Raw genomic sequence first — 20,128 nt, forward strand, 5'->3', positions numbered from 1 at the left:
TACCTTTAAGCAACTCACTCGTTGAGTTTTGGTGTTATATCAAGGAATATCCAGTTATCTGAACAGGCTATTCTAAAATACCCCTCCCTTCTCCATCTACAATTTGTGTGAGGCCAGATTTTCTTCATGTCTCCAACCAAAGCAGCACATTACAGCAGACTGAGTGCAGCAGCAGATGTAAGAATCCAGTCACCTTCTATTAAACTAGGTAGTAAAGAGATTTGCAAAAATCATGACATTTTGTTTTAGAAAAGTTATTTTCCATAAAAATGTTTTCAATATTAACATAAAGTGAGTTTACTATTTTTAATGAATAGTTTAAAATTCCATGTTAATTTCTACACAGATAAATGTAACTCAAATCAAAGTTCTTTGAAGGCCTCATAAGGGGTCTTGAGATAAAAACATTTGAGACTCATGACTATAGGATTTCTCCCAGAAATATGTGTTCTGCATTTCTTTGGCATAGTTTCAAATATTGTTGGAATAAGCACCTATCTCTGCTCTTGAGATGAGATTCTGCTTTCAAGCTGGGTTTTGCATTTGCTTTGAGAAGTCATTTTTCCAAACCTGGTTTTCCATTACTTCATCCCGTTAGTTTTCCTTAACCAAAACACCTCATTTTTGCTGATTTGTCACTAAGTTTCTTTTTCTTTTTTCCTGAGACAGAGTTTCGCTCTTGTTGCCCAGGCTGGAGTATGCAATGACACGATCTCAGCTCACTGCAACCTCGCCTCCCGAGTTCAAGCCATTCTCCTGCCTCAGCCTCCCGAGTAGCTGGGATTACAGGTGTCCGCCACCACACCCAGCTAATTTTTGTATTTTTAATAGAGATGGGGTTTCATTATGTTGGCCAGGCTGGTCTTGAACTCCTGACCTCAGGCGATCCACACACCTCGGCTTCCCAAAGTGCTGGAATTACAGGCGTGAGCCATCAGGCCCGGCTGTCACTAAGTTTCCTGTTCTTTATAATTTGTCTGAGGTGAACATAAATTTTCATTATTTATTATAAAATCTTTTTCTTTAAGCAGGTGCTACATGATTTCCTCTTGAAGGTATTTAGTTTGCCAAACAGATTTTGGTGGTTTGAGTTCTTTCCCTTCATTTGATTTTCATGAAGATGTCTTAACGCCGAAGCTGCTTGCCTCACAAACCCTGGATCTAGTTTCAAACAATAATGCTCTGTCTATATTCAGCTCCTGCTGTATTTCTTAAGAATCCCCTCCCTACAAATGGGTTGGAGTGGTTACTATAAGGTATTTTATTGCTTATGATTCTTTTCCCTTCAGATTTTCATGTTTCACTGCCCAATAGATTAAGATGATAGTATAGTATACCCAATGCATGCAGTGTAACAAAAACCTAGAAGGGTTCCAGAATTTGGGAACTCAGTCTGGAATTCCTTATAAAGGTAATGAAGTCACATCACGCTAGAACCTTGTCAGGTTACACAATTACCTAAGTATTACAAAGGCAAATAAATTGAAGTTGTAACATGCAGTAACAAATGCAGGCTGAGTTGTGAGTTACAGCCCCAGATGAAGGCTCCAGCTCTCTGATGTTAAAGACTGATCCCAAATGTCTACGTAGAAATACCTGAGAAGTGGTTAGGAAACTTGCATGCCTTTCTTGATTCTATTTTCAGGGACTCTTCTGAACTGTAATTGGGTGATTTGACTAAGATAGCATGATATTGTACAAAGACCACAGGCTTTGGTATCAAGATAGATCTAGGTTAGAATCCTGACCCTATTTCTTAGCAGCTGTGTGATCTCACGGAAGCCAATTAGCTCCATCTGTAAAATGGTGAGATTAAAATGCTGTATAGAGAGCACCCAATACAATGCCTGGCAAATATAATCACAAAATCCATCATTACTATTATTGCCCTCAATGTTACCCATTCAGATGTGCCTTCCCTTGCAAATGAACAAATCAGCATCCTGGCCAATTAGCAAGGATCAGAACCTCCAGAGCCAAAAGAGGGCATGATAAGACAGTGTATGAAGCTGCAGAGCAGATGACAAGTTAAAGTCATTGGATTAAATTCCACCAGGGTACAGACCTTGTGAGGCACCACCTAAACATTCTAGTTTTCCTAATGGCAAAACATAAGGTTTGCCCTTAACTACTGATGTACAAATTTTGGTAGCATGTGCTGTTTCTCAGAATCTATCTTAAGAGGTACAAGCCATGGCCAAGTTCTGGTCATTTTGCTGCTCTCTTACATTCAGGTGTGTCATTTTTGTAATACCTGTAATCTTTTAGTATAAGAGTTGTTTCCTTCTTTGCAAATAGAATTCTATTTCAAGTTCTTGAGTCATTTCCTGGCTCATATTTTAGTTTTTGCTTTTCCTTAGCCTTGTAATTTGGTTAATTGTGGCTTAACCAGGCATTTCTCAACCTTAGCACTTCAAAGGCAACCAGCCCACCCTGGGGAGGGGGATGGGAAAGACAGGAAAGAGGATCGCAGTTCCTATGTGAACTCCTTCCTGTTAGCACAAAAAGTCCACAAGAAAGTAGCTAGGGGACTCCAGCTACTATGTGCGCAGACCCTTCCATCTCTATGCTGTTGCAGGGGTGGACCATCTAATCCTAGAGCCCACTAGCCTCAGGTGGTTCAGTGCCACTTAGCTATTTTTTACAGTGTTTATGGCAATTTTGGTTGACATCTTAGTTCTTTGTGTGAGCTGAAATGATACGTATTCTAGGAAAGCATCAAATGTGATAGCTGAAGAAACACTAGGCACTAGAATCTGCCTTGTGTTTACAGAGGAGAAAACTGAAGGAACTGAAGAGAGAAATGCGGATTGTCTAAGGGCTCTTGATTATAGAGTCCTTTGGCCATTTTGCTCATTTTTCATTTTCTTGTCTTTGTTCTTTCCTTCCTCACTGTACCTCCACACCTCCTTGTTGTTGTTGCTGTTCAGTGCTTCCAGGTCTGCTTTTCTGCTACCTGCTGACTAGCAACCATCAGCTTCTCTATAGGACAGAAGACAGAATTTGGCATCTCCCGCCTTCAGGTAGTCAGACTTGTTGCTGATGGACAGAAGCGCCCTCCAAAGAGTGCCCTGTTTTCTCCCTGTATTGCACCATCAGCTCATACCTAGTGCAGGAGCACCACTGCTCATCTGGAGATTAGCACTGCAGCAGCCTCAGGTACCCAAAGCATAGTGGGGCCTGCAGACATGTGGCTAGGAAGGAACGGAGGTAGGGCCCTTCATGCCTCCAGACCTCCTGTACCTTGTTCATTCTATTTCCCTGGAAAGCATCCCATGTCCTACCTGAGAACAACTTATTACCACAGATTCTCTCCAGATAGCATGGACCTTACAGCATCCCTGTACTTCCTGCTTAGCATACAGCCCTCCAGTTTACCCACTTCTCTGTGAACCTCCAGCACTTCCTGAGTTGCAAGGTAATTCATGGTTTTACTTGTTAGGTTCTCACTAGGCTGTGGGCTTCCAGAGGGCAGGACTCTATCTTGTTCTTTGTAGCTCCTATCCCTGTACCATCTCAGTGTCTAGTACGTAGGAGGCATAAACAGTCATTGAAACCAGGTATCTATAAGTTTTACTTACAGAAGAATTCATTCCTTCAGAATATCTAAAATGAGATTTTTAAAAAAAAATCATTTTACTGAAAACATCAGTTGTCTTAAAATTATAGGGGTTTCCCTCCATTTTGCATTTCTGCAATGAACATGCATTACTTGAGCAATAATTTTTAGAGGGTGAAAAATCATGATCAGAAGCTGGGGTCCGTCCACTGCATGCAGGCTGCCATGGTAACAGCACCTGGCCAGCCCTCCAGGGCCTATGCGTGGTCCTGAATCCTAGGCTGGGCCTCTGACAACAGAAGAATGCCCCAGTGTCTGACAGGAAGCAGCACTAACAGCCTGCCAACGGCTGAGGAACATCAAATAGAAGTCAGGAGCTGCAAATTTAAACTCAGTACTTCTGCTGTGGTAACTCAAGTAACCCTCCATTTAAACTGAGACAGACCTATGCTGACAATCATTTTAACCACTCTTAGTGGTATTTTCTTTCTTTGAACATGAATGCGTATTTCTGCTTCTTTAATGTCCTGTGGTATGCAAGATTCCATTCAGCTAGTCTCCTTATTGCATGTTGTTTTATTCCAGTCCCACCAGCACTCAGAACAGCAAGTGCGTGTAACAGCGGGCACAGGCGCTCCAGACGGAAGGACCTCACTGACGCAGTTAGCTCAGGTAGAGCTTATTTCTGTGTTTAATTTTCTTATCATGAAAAGCAGTGACCCCTAAGAATTTGTATCCCTTTGTTCACTTCTTTGTTTTAGGAGAGAAACCTAAAGCATTACTCTAAAAGGTGATAAAGACAGAGACAGGGCCATGTTCATCTACCCCTTGCAGAGTAAGTTTTATTACAGTAAGCTGTGAGGTGAGACGTGATGGCTGCAGGCACATAGTCAAGATCTACCCTCCAAAGGAAATAAAAAGAGGAAAAGTGGTTGAATGTCCAAGACAGAAAATTTAATCACCACTTTCCCAAAAAAGAAGAATAAATGAAGGACTCCATTGTAATTATGGAAATGAAATTTGGGAACTATTTTAAGACAAATATCAAAATGAATGTGGATTCAGATCTACAACAGTTTCTATATGGGCAGATTGTCAGTACTCAGCTAAGGATGTGTAGAAACCCAGGAGGATTCAATTCTGTTACCTCAGACTTGCTTTCAGACAGCCCCTTGCCCCCTGCTGCAAAACCTCTTCATTCAAAACTATGGTTGTGCGATGTCTACTCTCCTGGGAGCTCTGCAAGGACTTTGTCTCCCCCTCACTGCATTCCTCATTGTAGGTGTTCGAGCCAGCAGCTTCTGCTTTCCACAGAATTCTGCGTGGAGTTCATCAGTCTTCAAGTATGATTTTTTTTTTTTGAGACAGGATCTCACTCTGTTGCCCAGGCTGGAGTGCAGTAGCACAATCTTGGCTCACTGCAACCTCCGTCTCCTGGGTTCAAGCGATTCTCCTGCCTCAGCCTCCTGAGTAGCTGGGATTACAGGCATGTGCCACCACGCCCAGCTAATTTCTGTATTTTTAGTAGAGACAGGGTTTCACTATGTTAGCCAGGCTGGTCTTGAACTCCAGACCTCAAGTGATTCCCCGACCTCGGACTCCCAAATTGCTGGGATTACAGGTGTGAGCTACTGTGCCCAGCCGAATTTTCTTTTAATTCCTCTACTAAACTGTGCTGTCAGTAGTTTTTTTAAAAAGGTGTTTTCTCAATCTGGCTTGCCACTAACTCAAAAGAAATGGACAATCATATAGAATAAAAACTCAAGAGGTAGGAAGACCAAGAATTCATGTTTATTTCTTTTAATAACCTGGTAACTATGAAAAAAAATTATTTGTCCAGCAGCAGAACTGACTGAATAATGCCCATATTTGCATTGGAGTTAGGGGCTAACTGAATCAGATAAGCTGATGAACACAGAGCTGCAATAAAACAATAAACAAGGCAGGGTGTGATGTCCTTATTTAGGAAATATCAATTGCTAGAAAAGGTATACCTTACCCAGTTTATTTACGTAGTATGGAAGAACCATATACAAATGAGAAAAAGCATGAAGCTTGCAGCTCAGATACATTACTTATTTGCTCTTATCTTTTGGACATGTCATTCTATGTAAGTTGGTAAAACCTTTTGGAAGGCAATTTAGCAGTACATATCAAATTTAATATGTTATCTATAACTTCATTTCAACTACACAGATATACGTATGTTCATCACAATGCTTGTTAAGAAATTGGAAACATAAATGTTCATTTAATAGGATACTAAGTGTGGTATAATCATAGATGGGATAGAAATGCAATTAATACAAGGGATGTAGGCCGCACATGGTGGCTCACACCTGTAGTCTCAAGCACTTTGGGGGGCTGAGGCAGGAGGATAACTTAAGGCCAGGAGTTCAAGACCAGCCTGGCCTAACATCATAGTGAGATCCCCATCTCTAAAAATAAACAAAACAAGTGCTGTGTATCCCAAGTAAATTTCTGTTATAGAGAATTCCTAGAGAAATATCAGTTATGTACTTACACACTAAACCCTGCTATCCACAGAAATAATAAAACCACCTACCTCATGGAATTAATGTGAGGAATCAATAAGATGACCGAGTCAATGCACCAAAGTAAGTGGACCACACAGAACTGGAGCCCATCATCATCATGTGGGGCTGTGGATCCAGTGTTGCCAGATCTTCCAAATTGTCAAGATTTTTATTTGAACTCTCCTAATATTTAAATGTTGGCAACTAATTCAACTGGTTTTAAAACACTGCAGGTTACCAAAGAAAACATACAGATGACAAATAAGCATGTGAAAAGTTCAACATTATTAGTCACTAGGCAAATGCCAATTAAAACTACAATGAGACATCCTGCAAACTTATTAGAATGCCTAAATTAAAAATAAAAACTGACCATACCAAACCCTGGATGGGTGAGCAACTAGAACTCTCATCTGCACTGCTAGTGGAACGTAAATGGGACAGCCACTATAGATGACAGTTTGGCAGTTTCTTACAAAGTTAAATATACACTCACCACATGACTCAATCCCAGGTGTTTACTGAAGTGAAATGAAAATCTGTGTTCACACAAAAACCCGTAAGTGAATGTTTACAGCACCTTTATTCATAATTGCAAAAAATAAAACCACCCAAATGTCCTTCAACTGGAGAATAGATAACCAAACTGTGGCACATCCATGCAATGTAATACTTATTCAGCAATAAAAATGAACTACTGAAATACTCAACATCATGGATTAATCTCAAATGTATTCATTATGATAAGTGTAAGAAGCCAGATTCAACATATGTTTCATTTATATGACATTCTGGAAAAGGCAAAACTATATGGAGAAGAGATCAGTCGTTGCTAAGGGTTAAGGGTTTCACGGCAATGGTTAGCACGAGGGTCACATAAGGGAGTTTTTTAGGAAGTGAAAGAAATGTTGTGTATTTTGATTGTGGTGATAGACAACGATTTGTCAAAACTCATAGATGGCCAGAAAAAGACACGTGTGAACTAATGTCCTTTGGGCAGTTTGTGGCCTCTTTCTTATATTCAGAATGCAGCTAGCACATAGACTGCTCACATCCACTCTGCCACCTATGCTGTGGGGAAGATGAACTAAGCTAGTGCAGCTCATTCATTGACAGGTTTATTTTCAATCCACAGGTTATCAGCACAGTATTCTTCATTAAAGTAGAATCTCAACTTTGCAAACATTTAATCAGTATATTTGAAATTCTTTCCTTAAGGCAACAAGATTATCTCACATGCTATGTGTATTCAGAAAACATATTAATATACAAAATTGTAAATGTAACAGTAAAACTACGTAAAGGAAGCCTGTAAAGCTAATTAATACTAATTTTTTTTGGTGTGTATTTCTCTAATCTTTCCTTAAAGCACTATTTGCCTGTGTTCTATTAGCCAGGTATTGCTGACCTGTAATCTGTAACTACTTTTCTGGTATCCCTGCAGACTCTTCTGGCCTCGGAGGAGCTGCCCCGTGTCTATGAACAATCTGCATGGGGTGCAGAAGAGTTAGGCCCCTTCCTGCGTTTGTGCCTTATGGATCAGAATTTCCCAGCATTTGTGGAAGAGGTAGAAAAGGAACTTAAAAAGCTAGCGGGGTTGAGAAATTAATGCTCTGTATACATATATAACTAAGGAACTTCAAAGTATTGAAAAATGCTTCCTCCTAAAATTAAAGAAGATATTAGAATAAAGAGCATTATTCCAAACACCTTTTATCAATGTTTTATTTTTAAAAACAGGTGAATCCACTTTTATACATCATTGCACTTCAATAATTACACAAAACACAAGTACATGCATCTACAGTTACGCACCGCATGAGAACCCTGTTAGGTTATAAAATCTATCATCAACCAGTAAATCAATGTGAAAAAATACAGTGTCAAACCAAAAAGTATAACTATAGTTGCATAGAATATCACCATGCTATAACATTTCAAGGTCATTGGAAACAAAAGAAAAATTATAAAAGTTTGCCTTGATTGAATGTACAAGAATAAGGTTCAACACATCAGTGCAAAAGGATTTATGAATTTACATGACTTAACAAAAGAAAAGATAATCACTTAAAAAGCAATCATACGTATATACTGCAATTCATTATACCCATTCAGTGGACTGTTCCAGCTTATTAAAGTCACAGGTTAAGCCCTTAAAATTATAGATTTCAGTTTATATTACTCATCTTTATGTACCAGAACTGCACAATTTCCTCATGACAACATACAATAAGGAATGAATATCAGCAGCTTAAAAATGAAACAAGCATTTACTTTATTTTGGATTTCTCCCACCCCCAAAAATATAAATATATATATATATATTTATATACTGTATATATCTGTAGGTTTTGCTGTACTTTACAAAAATGTATCACTAGATGGCAGCAGTGCATTTTAGAGCTTTGCCAATTTAACAGCTGCATTAAGTAAAAAATGGCGCATGCATGATCTGATCCTCAGAGGACCTTTTCACTTCTATTTAAATATTTTAACAAAGGAAAAAAAGCAACATTCACAGCACATCAAGCCCAAAATAGTTTACACCTTCTACACTGAAGCATTGTTTAAAATGTACCTGGCTAGATCACCCTTACAGGAGAGGCTAAATAAGGCATGCTTTAGACAGTCATTGTGGTGTTGCTCACTTGAAAGGGGAGAGAACCAAAGAGGTCCAAGCAGAAAATTTAGCAGGTCATGTTGCCACCAGTTTCAGGAACCTAAAGATCTGTAAAGAAATATGTATTTGGAAATTATAAAGGGAATATGCACTGTCACTCACAACTACACCGTGTGCCACACAAAGCTTTGGTTCAAACAGCATACTCAAGGATGTGGTGTGAAATTCTGATCTCCATGTGCCTAACAAGATGACATTCTGGCCCTGCTGCTGCCTGGCCACCATTCTTGTCTTGCCCCCATATGTGAGGTAAGACTAGCAGGCCTCTGGGAATAATCCACCTAAGAAGGTGACAATTTCACCTCTTTGTAAAGATATAATGTGAAAAGTATTTATTTTAAAACATGTCTTCTGAAATGGCATTTATATAAACGTGACAATGCACCTGATGGCAGAGCGCAGTGGCTCACGCCTGTAATCCCAGCACTTCTGGGAGGCTGAGGCAGACGGATCACTTGAGGTCAGGAGTTCAAGACCAGCCTGGCCAACATGATGAAACCCTGTCTCTACTAAAAATACAAAATTTAGCTGGGCGTGGTGGTGGGCACCTGGAATCCCAGCTACTTAGGAGGCTGGGGCAGGAGAATTGCTTGAACCCGGGAGGTGGAGGTTGCAGTGAGCCAAGATCACGCCACTGCACTGCAGCCTGGGCAATAGAGTGAGACTCCATGTTAAAAAATCCAAACAACAGCAAAAAACGCAGCTGAAAAATGTTCCTTTCCAGTCCCTAAACTGGGCAGACAGAACTGGCTTCATCATTATCAGCTGCTCTGAAATGAATTAAAAGATTTTACAACATAACACCAATTACTGAAGAAGTTGTAAAAAGGTCAATAGAAGTACATTCATTTGAATATAATTTTAAAAACTGCTAAAGAAGGCCATACTTACATTGTAAGCAGTACTTAATTTGTGTTTCTCTGGCGCAAGTTTTTATCTTTGTGATTGTTGGTAGAGTTGGTTTTCCTTTGGAGGAAAAATTGCATTACATGAGTTAAACTCAGTCAATAACTTTTGAAAGTGTAACACATGGAAATTCACTTACTGCCATCCCTGGTGTTGTAAGAAATTTTGTGGCACAATATGAGTGCATTAAAAAAACATTAAGTAGCTACAGGTGAAGTATCCCTCCTCTGAAATGCTTGGATCATAATGTTTCAGATTTTGAATTTTTTAGATTTTGGAATATTTGCATTATACTTACCAGTTCAGCATCCCTAATCTGAAAACCCAAAATTCAAAATGCTCCAATGAGCATTTCCTTTGAGCATCAAGTGAGCACACAAAAAAACTTCGGATTTTGAAGCATTTCAGATTATGGATTTTGGCAGTAGGTAGACTCAACCTGGATATACTTCATTTTATCCTCCTTTTGACCCCCAAGGCAGACAAGTACTTTCCCTTTGATTTCTGAACTATAATTGCTATACAGGTGAGAATATGTAAAACTTTTCTCCACTGAACACAACACCACTATCCCTTCTCAACTGATAAAAGGTAATCATGGCCAGGCGTGGTGGCTCACGCCTGTAGTCCCAGCACTTTGGGAGGCCGAGGCGGGTGGATCATGAGGTCAGGAGATCGAGACCATCCAGGCTAACACAGTGAAACCCCGTCTCTCCTAAAAATTCAAAAGATTGGCCGGCAGTGGTGATGGGCGCCTGTAGTCCCAGCTACTCGGGAGGCTGAGGCAGGAGAATGGCGTGAACCCGGGAGGCGGAGCTTGCAGTGAGCTGAGATTGCGCCACTGCACTCCAGCCTGGGTGACAGAGCAAGACTCTGTCTCAAAAAAAAAAAAAAAGGTAATCATAAGCTGGCAGTGCTGGGCCCTCTGGTACTTAACAAATTTGGGTGCTGTTTGTCTGCTTCTCACTCTTTAGTCCAACTCTAGGAGATTCTGCCCAGCTTAGATTGATTCCATACCTGCAGTACCCTCTCTCTTGGATACCAACAATTGTTAATGGGGCTAGACTGTTTATCCAGGCTACAGTCCTGCCTCAAATTGCATTACATGAGTTAAACTTGGTCAATAACAACCTTTGAAAGTGTAACACATGGAAATACAGGGATTCTTTTACTGTCATCCCTGGTGTAGTGAGAAATTTTGTGGCACAGTATGAGTGCATTAAAAAACATTCCTTAAGTAGCTACAGGTTGAGTATTCCTCATCTGAAATGCTTGGGATCAGAAATGTTTTAACATTGACAAAACAGGAAGCCTCAGATATACTGGCCATTTCCCCCACATTTTAAGCATATCGAATATGCAAAATTTGAAAAAAAGTTTTTTGCATGGTATTCCACTTTGTATGGCCACTGAAAACAAGACTGCATAGCCTATCCTGAGAATCAAGTTGTTTTTAGTCAGATCTGTGTCGAGCTAAGAAATCTGCAACACTGCAACCTTCATTTCCACTCACTGTCTTCCCCTCCAATCTTAGCTACTCCATTTGATTAAAGTGCAAACACAACATAATTCAATCAGATACTGTTCAATCAATGTCCAATAAAGTACTTACATTGGTCCAGCTGGTTCATCATCTACATGGTGTTCAGTTTTTTAAAAATCCATGAGAGATAAGAGAAGAAAGAAGAAAACTGTTAGATTCTGCATAAGGATTAATAGAATAGCAAACTGCAAGTGGCAATCATGGCTACTCACAGCATTTATTAAAGGCCATTCCATCTGGAGGTGCAAAACACTCATGGAGTTATTATTTCTAGATTCAAGTTTAAATGGCAGGTATGTTGTTTCAATGGTTTTAGTTAACACTTTGAATGCTTGTCATGAAAAACTGCAACTGTAGCGGACAGATAGGCTGCAACATTGTTATACTCATCTTGTCCCCAAGTTCCAGTGGTTCACTCTTAAATAGATGAGAAGACAAACCAACATTTCAGTTGTAAAATCCTGCTGTTTGTTTTCTGTGGTGAATGCATGCAGTTTTGGCTCAATCCTGCAATGTGAATGGATGTGTACAATCTGTACATTTAGCCACACATCCTCACTTCCCCAAAGGGCACTCTGTTTTTCTTGCTGTTTTGTAATCTTTAGAAGAGTCTTTAGTCTGGAGAATGAGATTGAGAAGAGGCAACCACAATAGTTCAACCTAAATTGGGTCAGCCATGCCGGGCTATGCCAGCAACAAGTGTATGTATACCAGAGGATGTTCTGTGACACACCAAGGAGAGCTGAACAGTGGTGACATCCCTCTAGAAAAGACTTCAGAAAGACAGGCTCACGCTTGTGCCCTGGCCAAAACCAGAAGCCAAACCCAGGGGAGCCATGAGATAACTTTTTTAAAATCAAAAAGCTGACATTATATGAGTTTAAGCCTTCTTAAATTGATACTTTATGGTTCTGATTTATATGTCTTTCGTGTTTCAACTAAGTGCAACTTGATCCCCTTTAAGCAGAGATACACATTCAGAGACAGAATGTTTTAAAAAGGCCCACAAGGGGAAGGGAACAAGTAAGTGCTCTTAGTTTGTTTTTATTACACAAAAGTCAGGTAGACTAAATGATTCAGAACAGTTTGATTTCACTGAAGGCTTCTAGAAAAACTCTCAGCAGGATTCCACAAGGGGGCTTGGTGCACATGAAGCAGTTATGGAGATTACAGTCTCAGTGTAGGCATCTGCAGGAGCACACGTCGGGAGTAATGTCTGTCAGAGGGAGACATTGCTCCACCTGTTCCTTCGAGGCAACGGAGAGGCAAAGCCACCGCCAGCACACACAGTGACTGGAGCAAAAAAGGATTTCAAAAAAAAGAACTAACCACAAACCAATGACTCATCAGCCAAAACAATAGGCTAGCGACACACTAGTGTCCACAGGAGTCCACTACTAACAACGGTATACACTATCAAACAGGTACAGAGAACAAACTAAGACTTAGGACACCCAAGACATCTGTGTGCTGTGTATGCAGTGGAGAGATACAAAGACATACCAGGTACTAAGACACACAAGCCCAGCCTAAATTCTCCCCTCACAACATCCTAATGCTCAGCATCCCAGCCAAGTCAGCTCAGCTACATGCTAGGAACTAAGCACTTTGGGGATTTAAATGAAAAGACACAGGAGCAAACTTGGAATATTTTTAGTGCTCTGGCTGTGCACTCGAAAATACAAAATTCTAATGCAAGATAGCCGAATCAAGAATACACCAATCTACTCCCAAATTTAAAATAAAAAGCAGGGGAGGGAGAATCGCAATAGCCAGGCTAATCTTTTCAAAGCATGACACTGTAGGCACCAACCCAAGCACCTCACACCACGGGCTGTTTTTCCTTTTGGAGTGTGGGTATTCCCTGGTGTCTGATTAGTAATGTCACTTTCCAGCCCAACAAGCTGGTAACATGCAAAGGGTTGCATGGAGGTGTTTTAGCGACAGTGCCTCCGGCGTAGCTGCCATGCCTGCAAGTGGGAGCAGCTGAGATTCACAAGGGGGCAAAATCCCAGGAGCCCCCTTCATCTGTCTCCCCAAATCCACTTTCACACTGACAAACAAAAGAGCCTCATGTCTCCCCACTCTCCTGGACTGAATCACTATCTGCAGCACCACTCTCCCCTACAGGTCAGACAAAAAAACGACTTGACCCCTAACAGGGAAGTCAGGGGAGAGGGAAAGAACAGAATTACAGAAAAAGATACAAAAATCAAAGTAAATGAGGATTAAACAGCAAACTGAAATCCAAATTAGTTGTGAAAGTGAATGAAGTAAACTTGAAGAAAAGTGTTAACATTATGAACTGTGCATCGTATAGACTGAAGCGGAGATTAAACAAACTCCAAAAGCATGCATATCGCTCACTTACCACCATGTTTTAAGGGTTTGATGCAATTGAGGGGGGAAAAAAAAGAAGTCATAGTAACCGACAAATATCAACATACCCCAAACCCTCAGGCCAAAAGATAGCCAGCTTAAACAATGACTGTTCTCTCCACCTCAGTATTACAGCCACTGGCTGGATGAGAGGAAGAGGACTTGGGGGAGAATGGAAACAAGATGCTTCTGGAATCCACCTTATGAGAGTGAAGTTCCCGGTGGAGCTGTAGCACACACTGATTTATCTGTGTGTTCCATCTTCCCAACTGAATGGACCACAGCCCTCGCTCCCCCTATATCTGCCTCATCTAGAAGGGGTGCTCTGCAAGGTCTAGTAAATACCAGACTGCCTAATACAATATCACCTCCAAAAATATAGCTTTAAAGTCCAAATAATGAAGAGCTGACTCTCTGGTCAAAGGTCCTTTGTCACTGCATTCATCTCACTAGAAGGTTTTATGGTTTCTAAATTCACTTAAATTTTGCCTGACCTTAGCAGGTTAGCATTAAACCCAAGAGAGACTAAGAGTTACTTCCTATTTCCTTCCTTGTTTGGTTCTATTGCATTTTCTCCATAAGGTAACTTGTTACTGACAGATGGCCCCTAGATAACAGACTAGACACTGAATGCATGTTTTAGGTGTCATTTTAAAAGTCGCATTTCTTTTCCAATATCCCTAGCCTGTATAAAGCTGTATAAACCAAATGTTTTGACCAACTAATAGATTTTGGAACATTAGAACAGCTCTTCATTCTAAAGTGTCTAAAAGAGCTTGGATATATGAGAGCCACTAAAAATGGCCCCCCAAAAAGCCTCAAATATCTTCTCCATCAGTAACTTGAAGAGAGTCCCTTTGACTTGCTTATAACAATTATCCCAATGTAAAAAGCGAAAGTTCTTTTTTGGTGCCAGCACTTTTCTTAAATCAGCTCCTGTTTTAATATACTGTCTGTGAGGTCACTAAAATATCCAGAAGAACTGAAGCCCTCAGCAACTAAGTGGGTTCACTCCCCCATTCATTCCTCCAGGGCCTGGGGAGGGGAGGCTTGAGAGCACATGCTGACTGCTCCTGGAGTGCAGTCGGCAGGACACCAACACAGAAGGCGCACCCAAGCAGGTGCCCAGCTGTGACATGGATGGAAGGCTAGAGGCTGATAGCTTGACCTGATCTTTTTAGAGAATTATCATTTAACATTTTCAGGGAATTCAGTCAAGTGGTGAGTAAAGTGAACAAAAAAAAGCTCTTATTTGACTCCATGATTCACCTGTTCCTGAAAATACTGAAGGTAAAGGTGATCTGTAGATTAATCCACCTAGAAGACAACGTAGTGGGCACTGATCCTCAAAGAGACCATACACGGGACTAAAGGGACACAGGTGGGAACTTTCATGTAGGAAATGGCCTGAGAATACTCCAGTAGATCAAGAAAAAAGACATGGGGCTTTCTTTTCTTTTTTTTTTTTTTTAAGGAAGCAGCTAAACCTCAATCCTAAGCATTTTCAATGTGAGAAATCTAAAGTAATATTTGATTTTCTAGTGAAACATAAACTAAACTATATAAGTTGAAATTTGTGCTTTTATACTTTTGTATCGTTCACTTAGTGCTTTTGTAGTAAGGGGGTGAGTTACCAAGAACTCTCAGACTGCTCAAAATATGAAGACTGTGCGTTCACATAAAAAAAGTTCAGTGAGTCTGAAATGAGCCATGGGTGTATCTTGATAATAAAGTGCTAGTTGGCAAAGAAGAAGTATGCCAGGCCTATAAAAAATCCCCATTTTCCTAATGGTATAAAAAATCCAACACAGAGCCACAGATGGTTATCTGACAGGTAAACACTTAATCACCTCTAACACTCCCAAGTTTGTGTCAAATATAATGTACCTCTTCATTTATTCCAAAAAGGAGTGTATGTATATATCTAAATGAAAATTTGGGGAGGAGCGCATGGGAAGAAAGCAGACAGGTAAGTTTGTTCTTCCTATGGAGTGCACAGGGGTTGAGGGGAACTGGCTAAAGAAGGAAAAGGCAGAGAAGAAGGAAAACTCACCAAAGAACATTCAACTTTTTCTTTTGTTTAATGATTACTTCCAGGAAAGGAGAAGAAAAGCGGGCAGGGGTGGAAGCAGGGAGGAATTTGAGAGAAAGAGAGAAAGACAGAGGAGAAAAACAGAATGGAAATGCTGGAGCAAGGACAGGGTGTGAAGATGGAGAGTGGAGCCTGGCCCTCACTGGCTGGCAGGAAGGGAAGGAGAGAAGGCAAACATTGCGATTATTCCAGCATCTCAGATTTTTCACCCCAATGCAACAACGAAGTAAATGCTGCTTTCGTTACAATATTCTCCCAAGAGACTAGAGCAAGGAGGTTTTACTTTGCACTTACCCTGCCGTCATCTCTTTTACGGGTAGGATTCGTTCACTGTCTATAATAACTTAGTTTAAAAGAGGTATTTCCAGGAAGCTGTTCAGATTTGCTGGCCACAGATGTCTCCTATAACAAACTGGTCCCCCATTTGAATTCAATAACCAAGGAACTCTTAAAAAAAGAGAGCTGCTTCCCTGGGCAGGTGTCTGCACTTGTCCAACAGAACAATCCTAACCATTTCTCAAATCTAACCTGCCACATGCACTGTGATCGCAACCTCATAAGCGCAGTGACTTCTTATAGGCTGCTGCGTCACTCTCACCAGTGGCGGCCAGCCTTGCCTTAACATTTACAAATCAGGTTCTGAAGCCCATCTATGCCTTCTGTTACCTGACTTTTTAAGCTTCTCAACCTTTCCAAAGGGCAGGCTGAGGAAGGTGGTATTGGCAAAGGAAAAGCATTCTGGGGGGATAAAAAGGCCCTTTTCAGGAATGAGGCATAACTGATCCCACAGAGCCAAGCTGAAAACACACGAGAGACAGACAGCTCTTTCCCTTTACTCCCAGATCTAAACAAAGGTGCACTCTTGCCTTGGGAGTCCTAATATGTAGCAGAAAAGAGAACTATCTGGAGGAAAAAAGCATTAGGAGTACATGAAATCCCAAAGAAAGCAGGTTCACTTCATAAAGTAGGAAAGTAAAGCTCCCGGGGACACTCCCAGGTTGCAGGAAACTAGAGACTCATTTACAGAGGCCATCTGCTCCCAGCCAACGTCCCTCCCATGCCTCTGCCCAGCTCACTGCTGAGTGCACACCTGGAGGGAGTCACCAGATACTGTCAGTGTCATCAACAAACCTCCTCACCAGTCACTCACTCTACTTACTGCAGGCAGAGAGATTTAGAACTGCTGAGAAGAAAGAAAAAGATGGGGAAGGGGCTGTTGCTCTCAAACATGTCCTCCCAGAGAGTCTAAAGCCAATGGCATGCCTCTGGGGCCACACTTTCTGAGGGGGCACCAGATGTCACTTTGTATTCTCCACAGCCAGCTCTGTGGAGCAGGATACAGCACCACAGGTGCACAAACACAGGCCCCAGAACAGCTGGACTACAGCTGGCAACCCCACCATTACCCCAGGTTGGCTGCCACTGAGCCCAGGGGCACACCCATCTGTCTAGTCTAGCCAGGGACAGACTAGTAGTGGTAACAGTTGGCCAATTAATTTCTTTATGCTGGTCATGTTATAGGGTGGGGATGGGGAGCCAGCTGGGAACCTGAAGTACTGTAGATAGAAGTCTCCATCAGCAGCTTCCCCCTTCACAGGGTGAGAGACCAAAAAATCGATCACCAAAAATTTCCCAAGGCTTTTCTGACTCTAGGCATATCCAATAACCTCCGATTTCAGCTCTTGCTCTTTCCAGTGCTTAATGGTGTGCTGTGGTTCTGCTGCTACCATCTCCTCCCTTCCCTGACCCTAGGTCAGCTTGAGGGCACAGCCTCGGGGCATGGACTCCATTTGTTCTGCCTTCGCTATCTCTGTCTTACACTAGATGGGTGGATACATCAGACTCTCCTTTGTCTGTGAGACACAGATGGAAAGCCACCCAGTAGAGAGCCTTGGAAACCCATCAAAGGGACCAACCAAGGAACCAAACGCTGGCTCGTTCCAATGGCTTTTCTGAGAACAGTCTGACTGGGCTGGGGCAGTTACCTACAGGGGCTACACCAGGCAACCATGTGACAACCAGTTAGGTACCTTAAATCTGCCTGAAAGGCCAGGTGGCCTGCGATCTTGGGGTGGCTTCTAGGCTTGACTTGGATTCTCCTCAAGCTCAATCTGCCTGATGATCTGTATTGAAGGAGGACAGAGCTGAACAAAGAGACTGACAGCTGCCCATTCACCGCATGGGGCCTGAAAGGCAGATGGGACTAGGGTTTGGAAAACACCCAAACAGAGGGAGAGAGCTAAGGACAGCTCTAGATGGCTAATGCAAAAAAAAAAAAAAAAAAAAAAGAAAGAAAGAAAAAAAAATCTTATGGGTAGGGGGTAGGTTAGGAACTGGTATAAGAATTTTCCTTCTTTCCTTTAGGGATTGAATCCCAACATCCCTATAGTCCTCTTTGGGTACTTGGAAACCACCCGAAGGAACCAACCCCAACAGTACAGCTATTTTGTAGGGATGCCCTTACCGTCAGGAACCTCATCTGGCCTCTTCCTCTTCTCATACACAACAATGATCACCACAAGGATGATAATTTCAGCCAGAATTCCCAAGAAAGGCCAGAGTGGGGCCAGGTGGCTCCGCACCCTGAGGACAGTGACAACAGAGGCAGAGCCAATGGCGTTGGTGGCGTTACATTCATACTCGCCAGGGTCTTCTGTGATCTGCAGGTTCACAATGTTCAACTCAGTGTAATTTTCCTTGTTGATGATGAAGAAGCGGCCAGAGGTGTTGACAATGTCCTGCAAAGAAGTGATAATACACAAAGGTGAGAGTGAGTAATTGAGCTCATGTTCAAGAAAGGGTGACACTGCTCTCCGTTCTTTTCAGGCACCAGCCAGAACGAGGAAGCAGTGTCTACGGGCATTTCATTAATGATTTCCCTTCAGTATCAACAACAACAAATCAACACACTTCTGACAGAGCCAGGCGAGCCTCCCTTACCATCGGTCCTCGGACTTCCCCAACTTCCACGAAATGAGTGCAGGTCCTATTGCCTGGAGACTCAGAAAAGTCCAACAACCTAGTAAATGCTTCCTCAAACACCAGGTAAGAAACCACAGCAGAAAGAGGATGGCGGGAGGAGGAGTGCAACCCCCACAGTCAGGCATGCCTGGGGACCTCAGATCTCTCTGATGACCTCAGAGTCGGCACACTGACTTCATGCTTGGTGAGTTCTGAGGAAGTCTTCTTAAACTTCCTCCACAAACAATGCTAAGAACTCACTCCTAGTCAGACTGGGGGAAATTCATAACTTTCATTTAAGGACTACAGGGTTAAGAGGAAAGGTTATCCAATCAATCAACAAATGTTTATGACTGGGCATAGAGGCTCATGCCTATAACCTCAGTACTTTAGGAAGCTAAGGTGGGAGGATCGCTTGAGCCCAGGAGTTCAAGACTGGCCTCGGCAACAAACTGAGACCCCATCTCTACAAAAAATCAAAAACAAAATTAGCTGAGCATAGTAGTGTACACCTGTGGTCCCAGCTACACAGAAGGCTGAGGCAGGAGGATTACTTGAGCCTAGGAGGTTGCCGCACTCCAGCCTGGTAGACAGATCAAGACCCTGTCTTAACACAAAACAAAACAAACAAATAAAATAGAATAAATATTTACTAAAATATGTTGCATGCTTTACATCCTACTAAGGGTAGGTGGGAGGGAGAAGGTGAGATAGGGAGAAGACAGACCTAAAAATAAAAATGAATAAGGAGCTTGGCCTCAAAAGGGAACCAGACATCCAAAGAGGGATGACTGATTACAGGAATGTGTTAAGAAGCCCCAGCAGAGTGTGTATAGAGTGCTGTAGGGCACAGTGAGCGGCCACTGTCGGAAAGAGGCAGGGAAAGCTTCACAGATGAGCTAACATTTGCAGTAGACTGTGGAGGAGGACAGCTGATCAAATAGGGAGGCACAGTGCAGGCAGGGATTCACATGGGTGCGAAGGCAGAGGTGCAAGAGTGCACAGGCAGAGGCCGGGACTCAGCAGGATGGCTCACTGCACTCAGCTCATGAGATCCCGGCAGGGAAAAAACAGACTCATGTGTCTTTACCCTGCAACAACTAAAGTACAATCAGAAATAGGAGAGAAAAAGGGGAATATTATCCTGGAAATGATTCTAGGTACAGCATACAATCTTGTCAGCATTTGAGTGCAGCTACATCTGAAATGGGGAACTCGTAGCTTTTAAAACAGCTAGTCTGTGATGCCTCAAGCTTTATCTTTCAGATTAAAACACATACTGAGTTAATTCCAACCTGCTTTGGCAAAAGCTCAAGGGCACTCCTTCCCAGTGACCAGCAGAGAGAAGTGGACATTTCCTCGCCAGTGCCTTAGAAAGTTCAGTGTCTTGTAAAAAAGACTCAACTCAGCATCTTCACCTCTCCAGTCCTCACCCTGCTCCCCCTTATTAACGGGTCTCTGAAATCATCAC

The 20,128-nt window shown here is 42.0% G+C and overlaps 2 protein-coding genes across 6 annotated transcripts in view; one reads left to right on the top strand and one right to left on the bottom strand.

Annotated features, from left to right (window-relative positions):
- REC114 (REC114 meiotic recombination protein) overlaps positions 1-7,797 on the top strand; it is a 119,483-nt gene extending 111,686 nt beyond the window's left edge. For both annotated transcript variants that reach the window (XM_025389937.1, XM_025389938.1), the window contains 2 exons: positions 4,145-4,231; positions 7,541-7,797. In XM_025389937.1, the coding sequence (XP_025245722.1) occupies positions 4,145-4,231; positions 7,541-7,705 (252 nt within the window). In that variant the 3' untranslated portion in view covers positions 7,706-7,797. The remainder of the gene's footprint in view (positions 1-4,144; positions 4,232-7,540) is intronic.
- Positions 7,798-7,803: 6 nt separating this feature from the next.
- Positions 7,804-20,128, bottom strand: part of NPTN (neuroplastin) — a 72,857-nt gene continuing 60,532 nt past the window's right edge. For 2 of the 4 annotated variants that reach the window (XM_025389936.1, XM_025389934.1), the window contains 4 exons: positions 18,161-18,434; positions 11,295-11,304; positions 9,668-9,742; positions 7,804-8,824 (listed from right to left, as the gene is read on the bottom strand). In XM_025389936.1, coding sequence (XP_025245721.1) covers positions 9,682-9,742; positions 11,295-11,304; positions 18,161-18,434 — 345 coding nt within the window. In that variant the 3' untranslated portion in view covers positions 7,804-8,824; positions 9,668-9,681. Of the gene's footprint in view, positions 8,825-9,667; positions 9,743-11,294; positions 11,317-18,160; positions 18,435-20,128 lie in introns of all 4 variants that reach the window. The other 2 variants (XM_025389935.1, XM_025389933.1) reach the window with 1 other exon arrangement.

Source organism: Theropithecus gelada, chromosome 7a (genome assembly GCF_003255815.1).
Source record: "Theropithecus gelada isolate Dixy chromosome 7a, Tgel_1.0, whole genome shotgun sequence".
In the NCBI taxonomy this organism is placed as follows: Eukaryota; Metazoa; Chordata; class Mammalia; order Primates; family Cercopithecidae; genus Theropithecus; species Theropithecus gelada.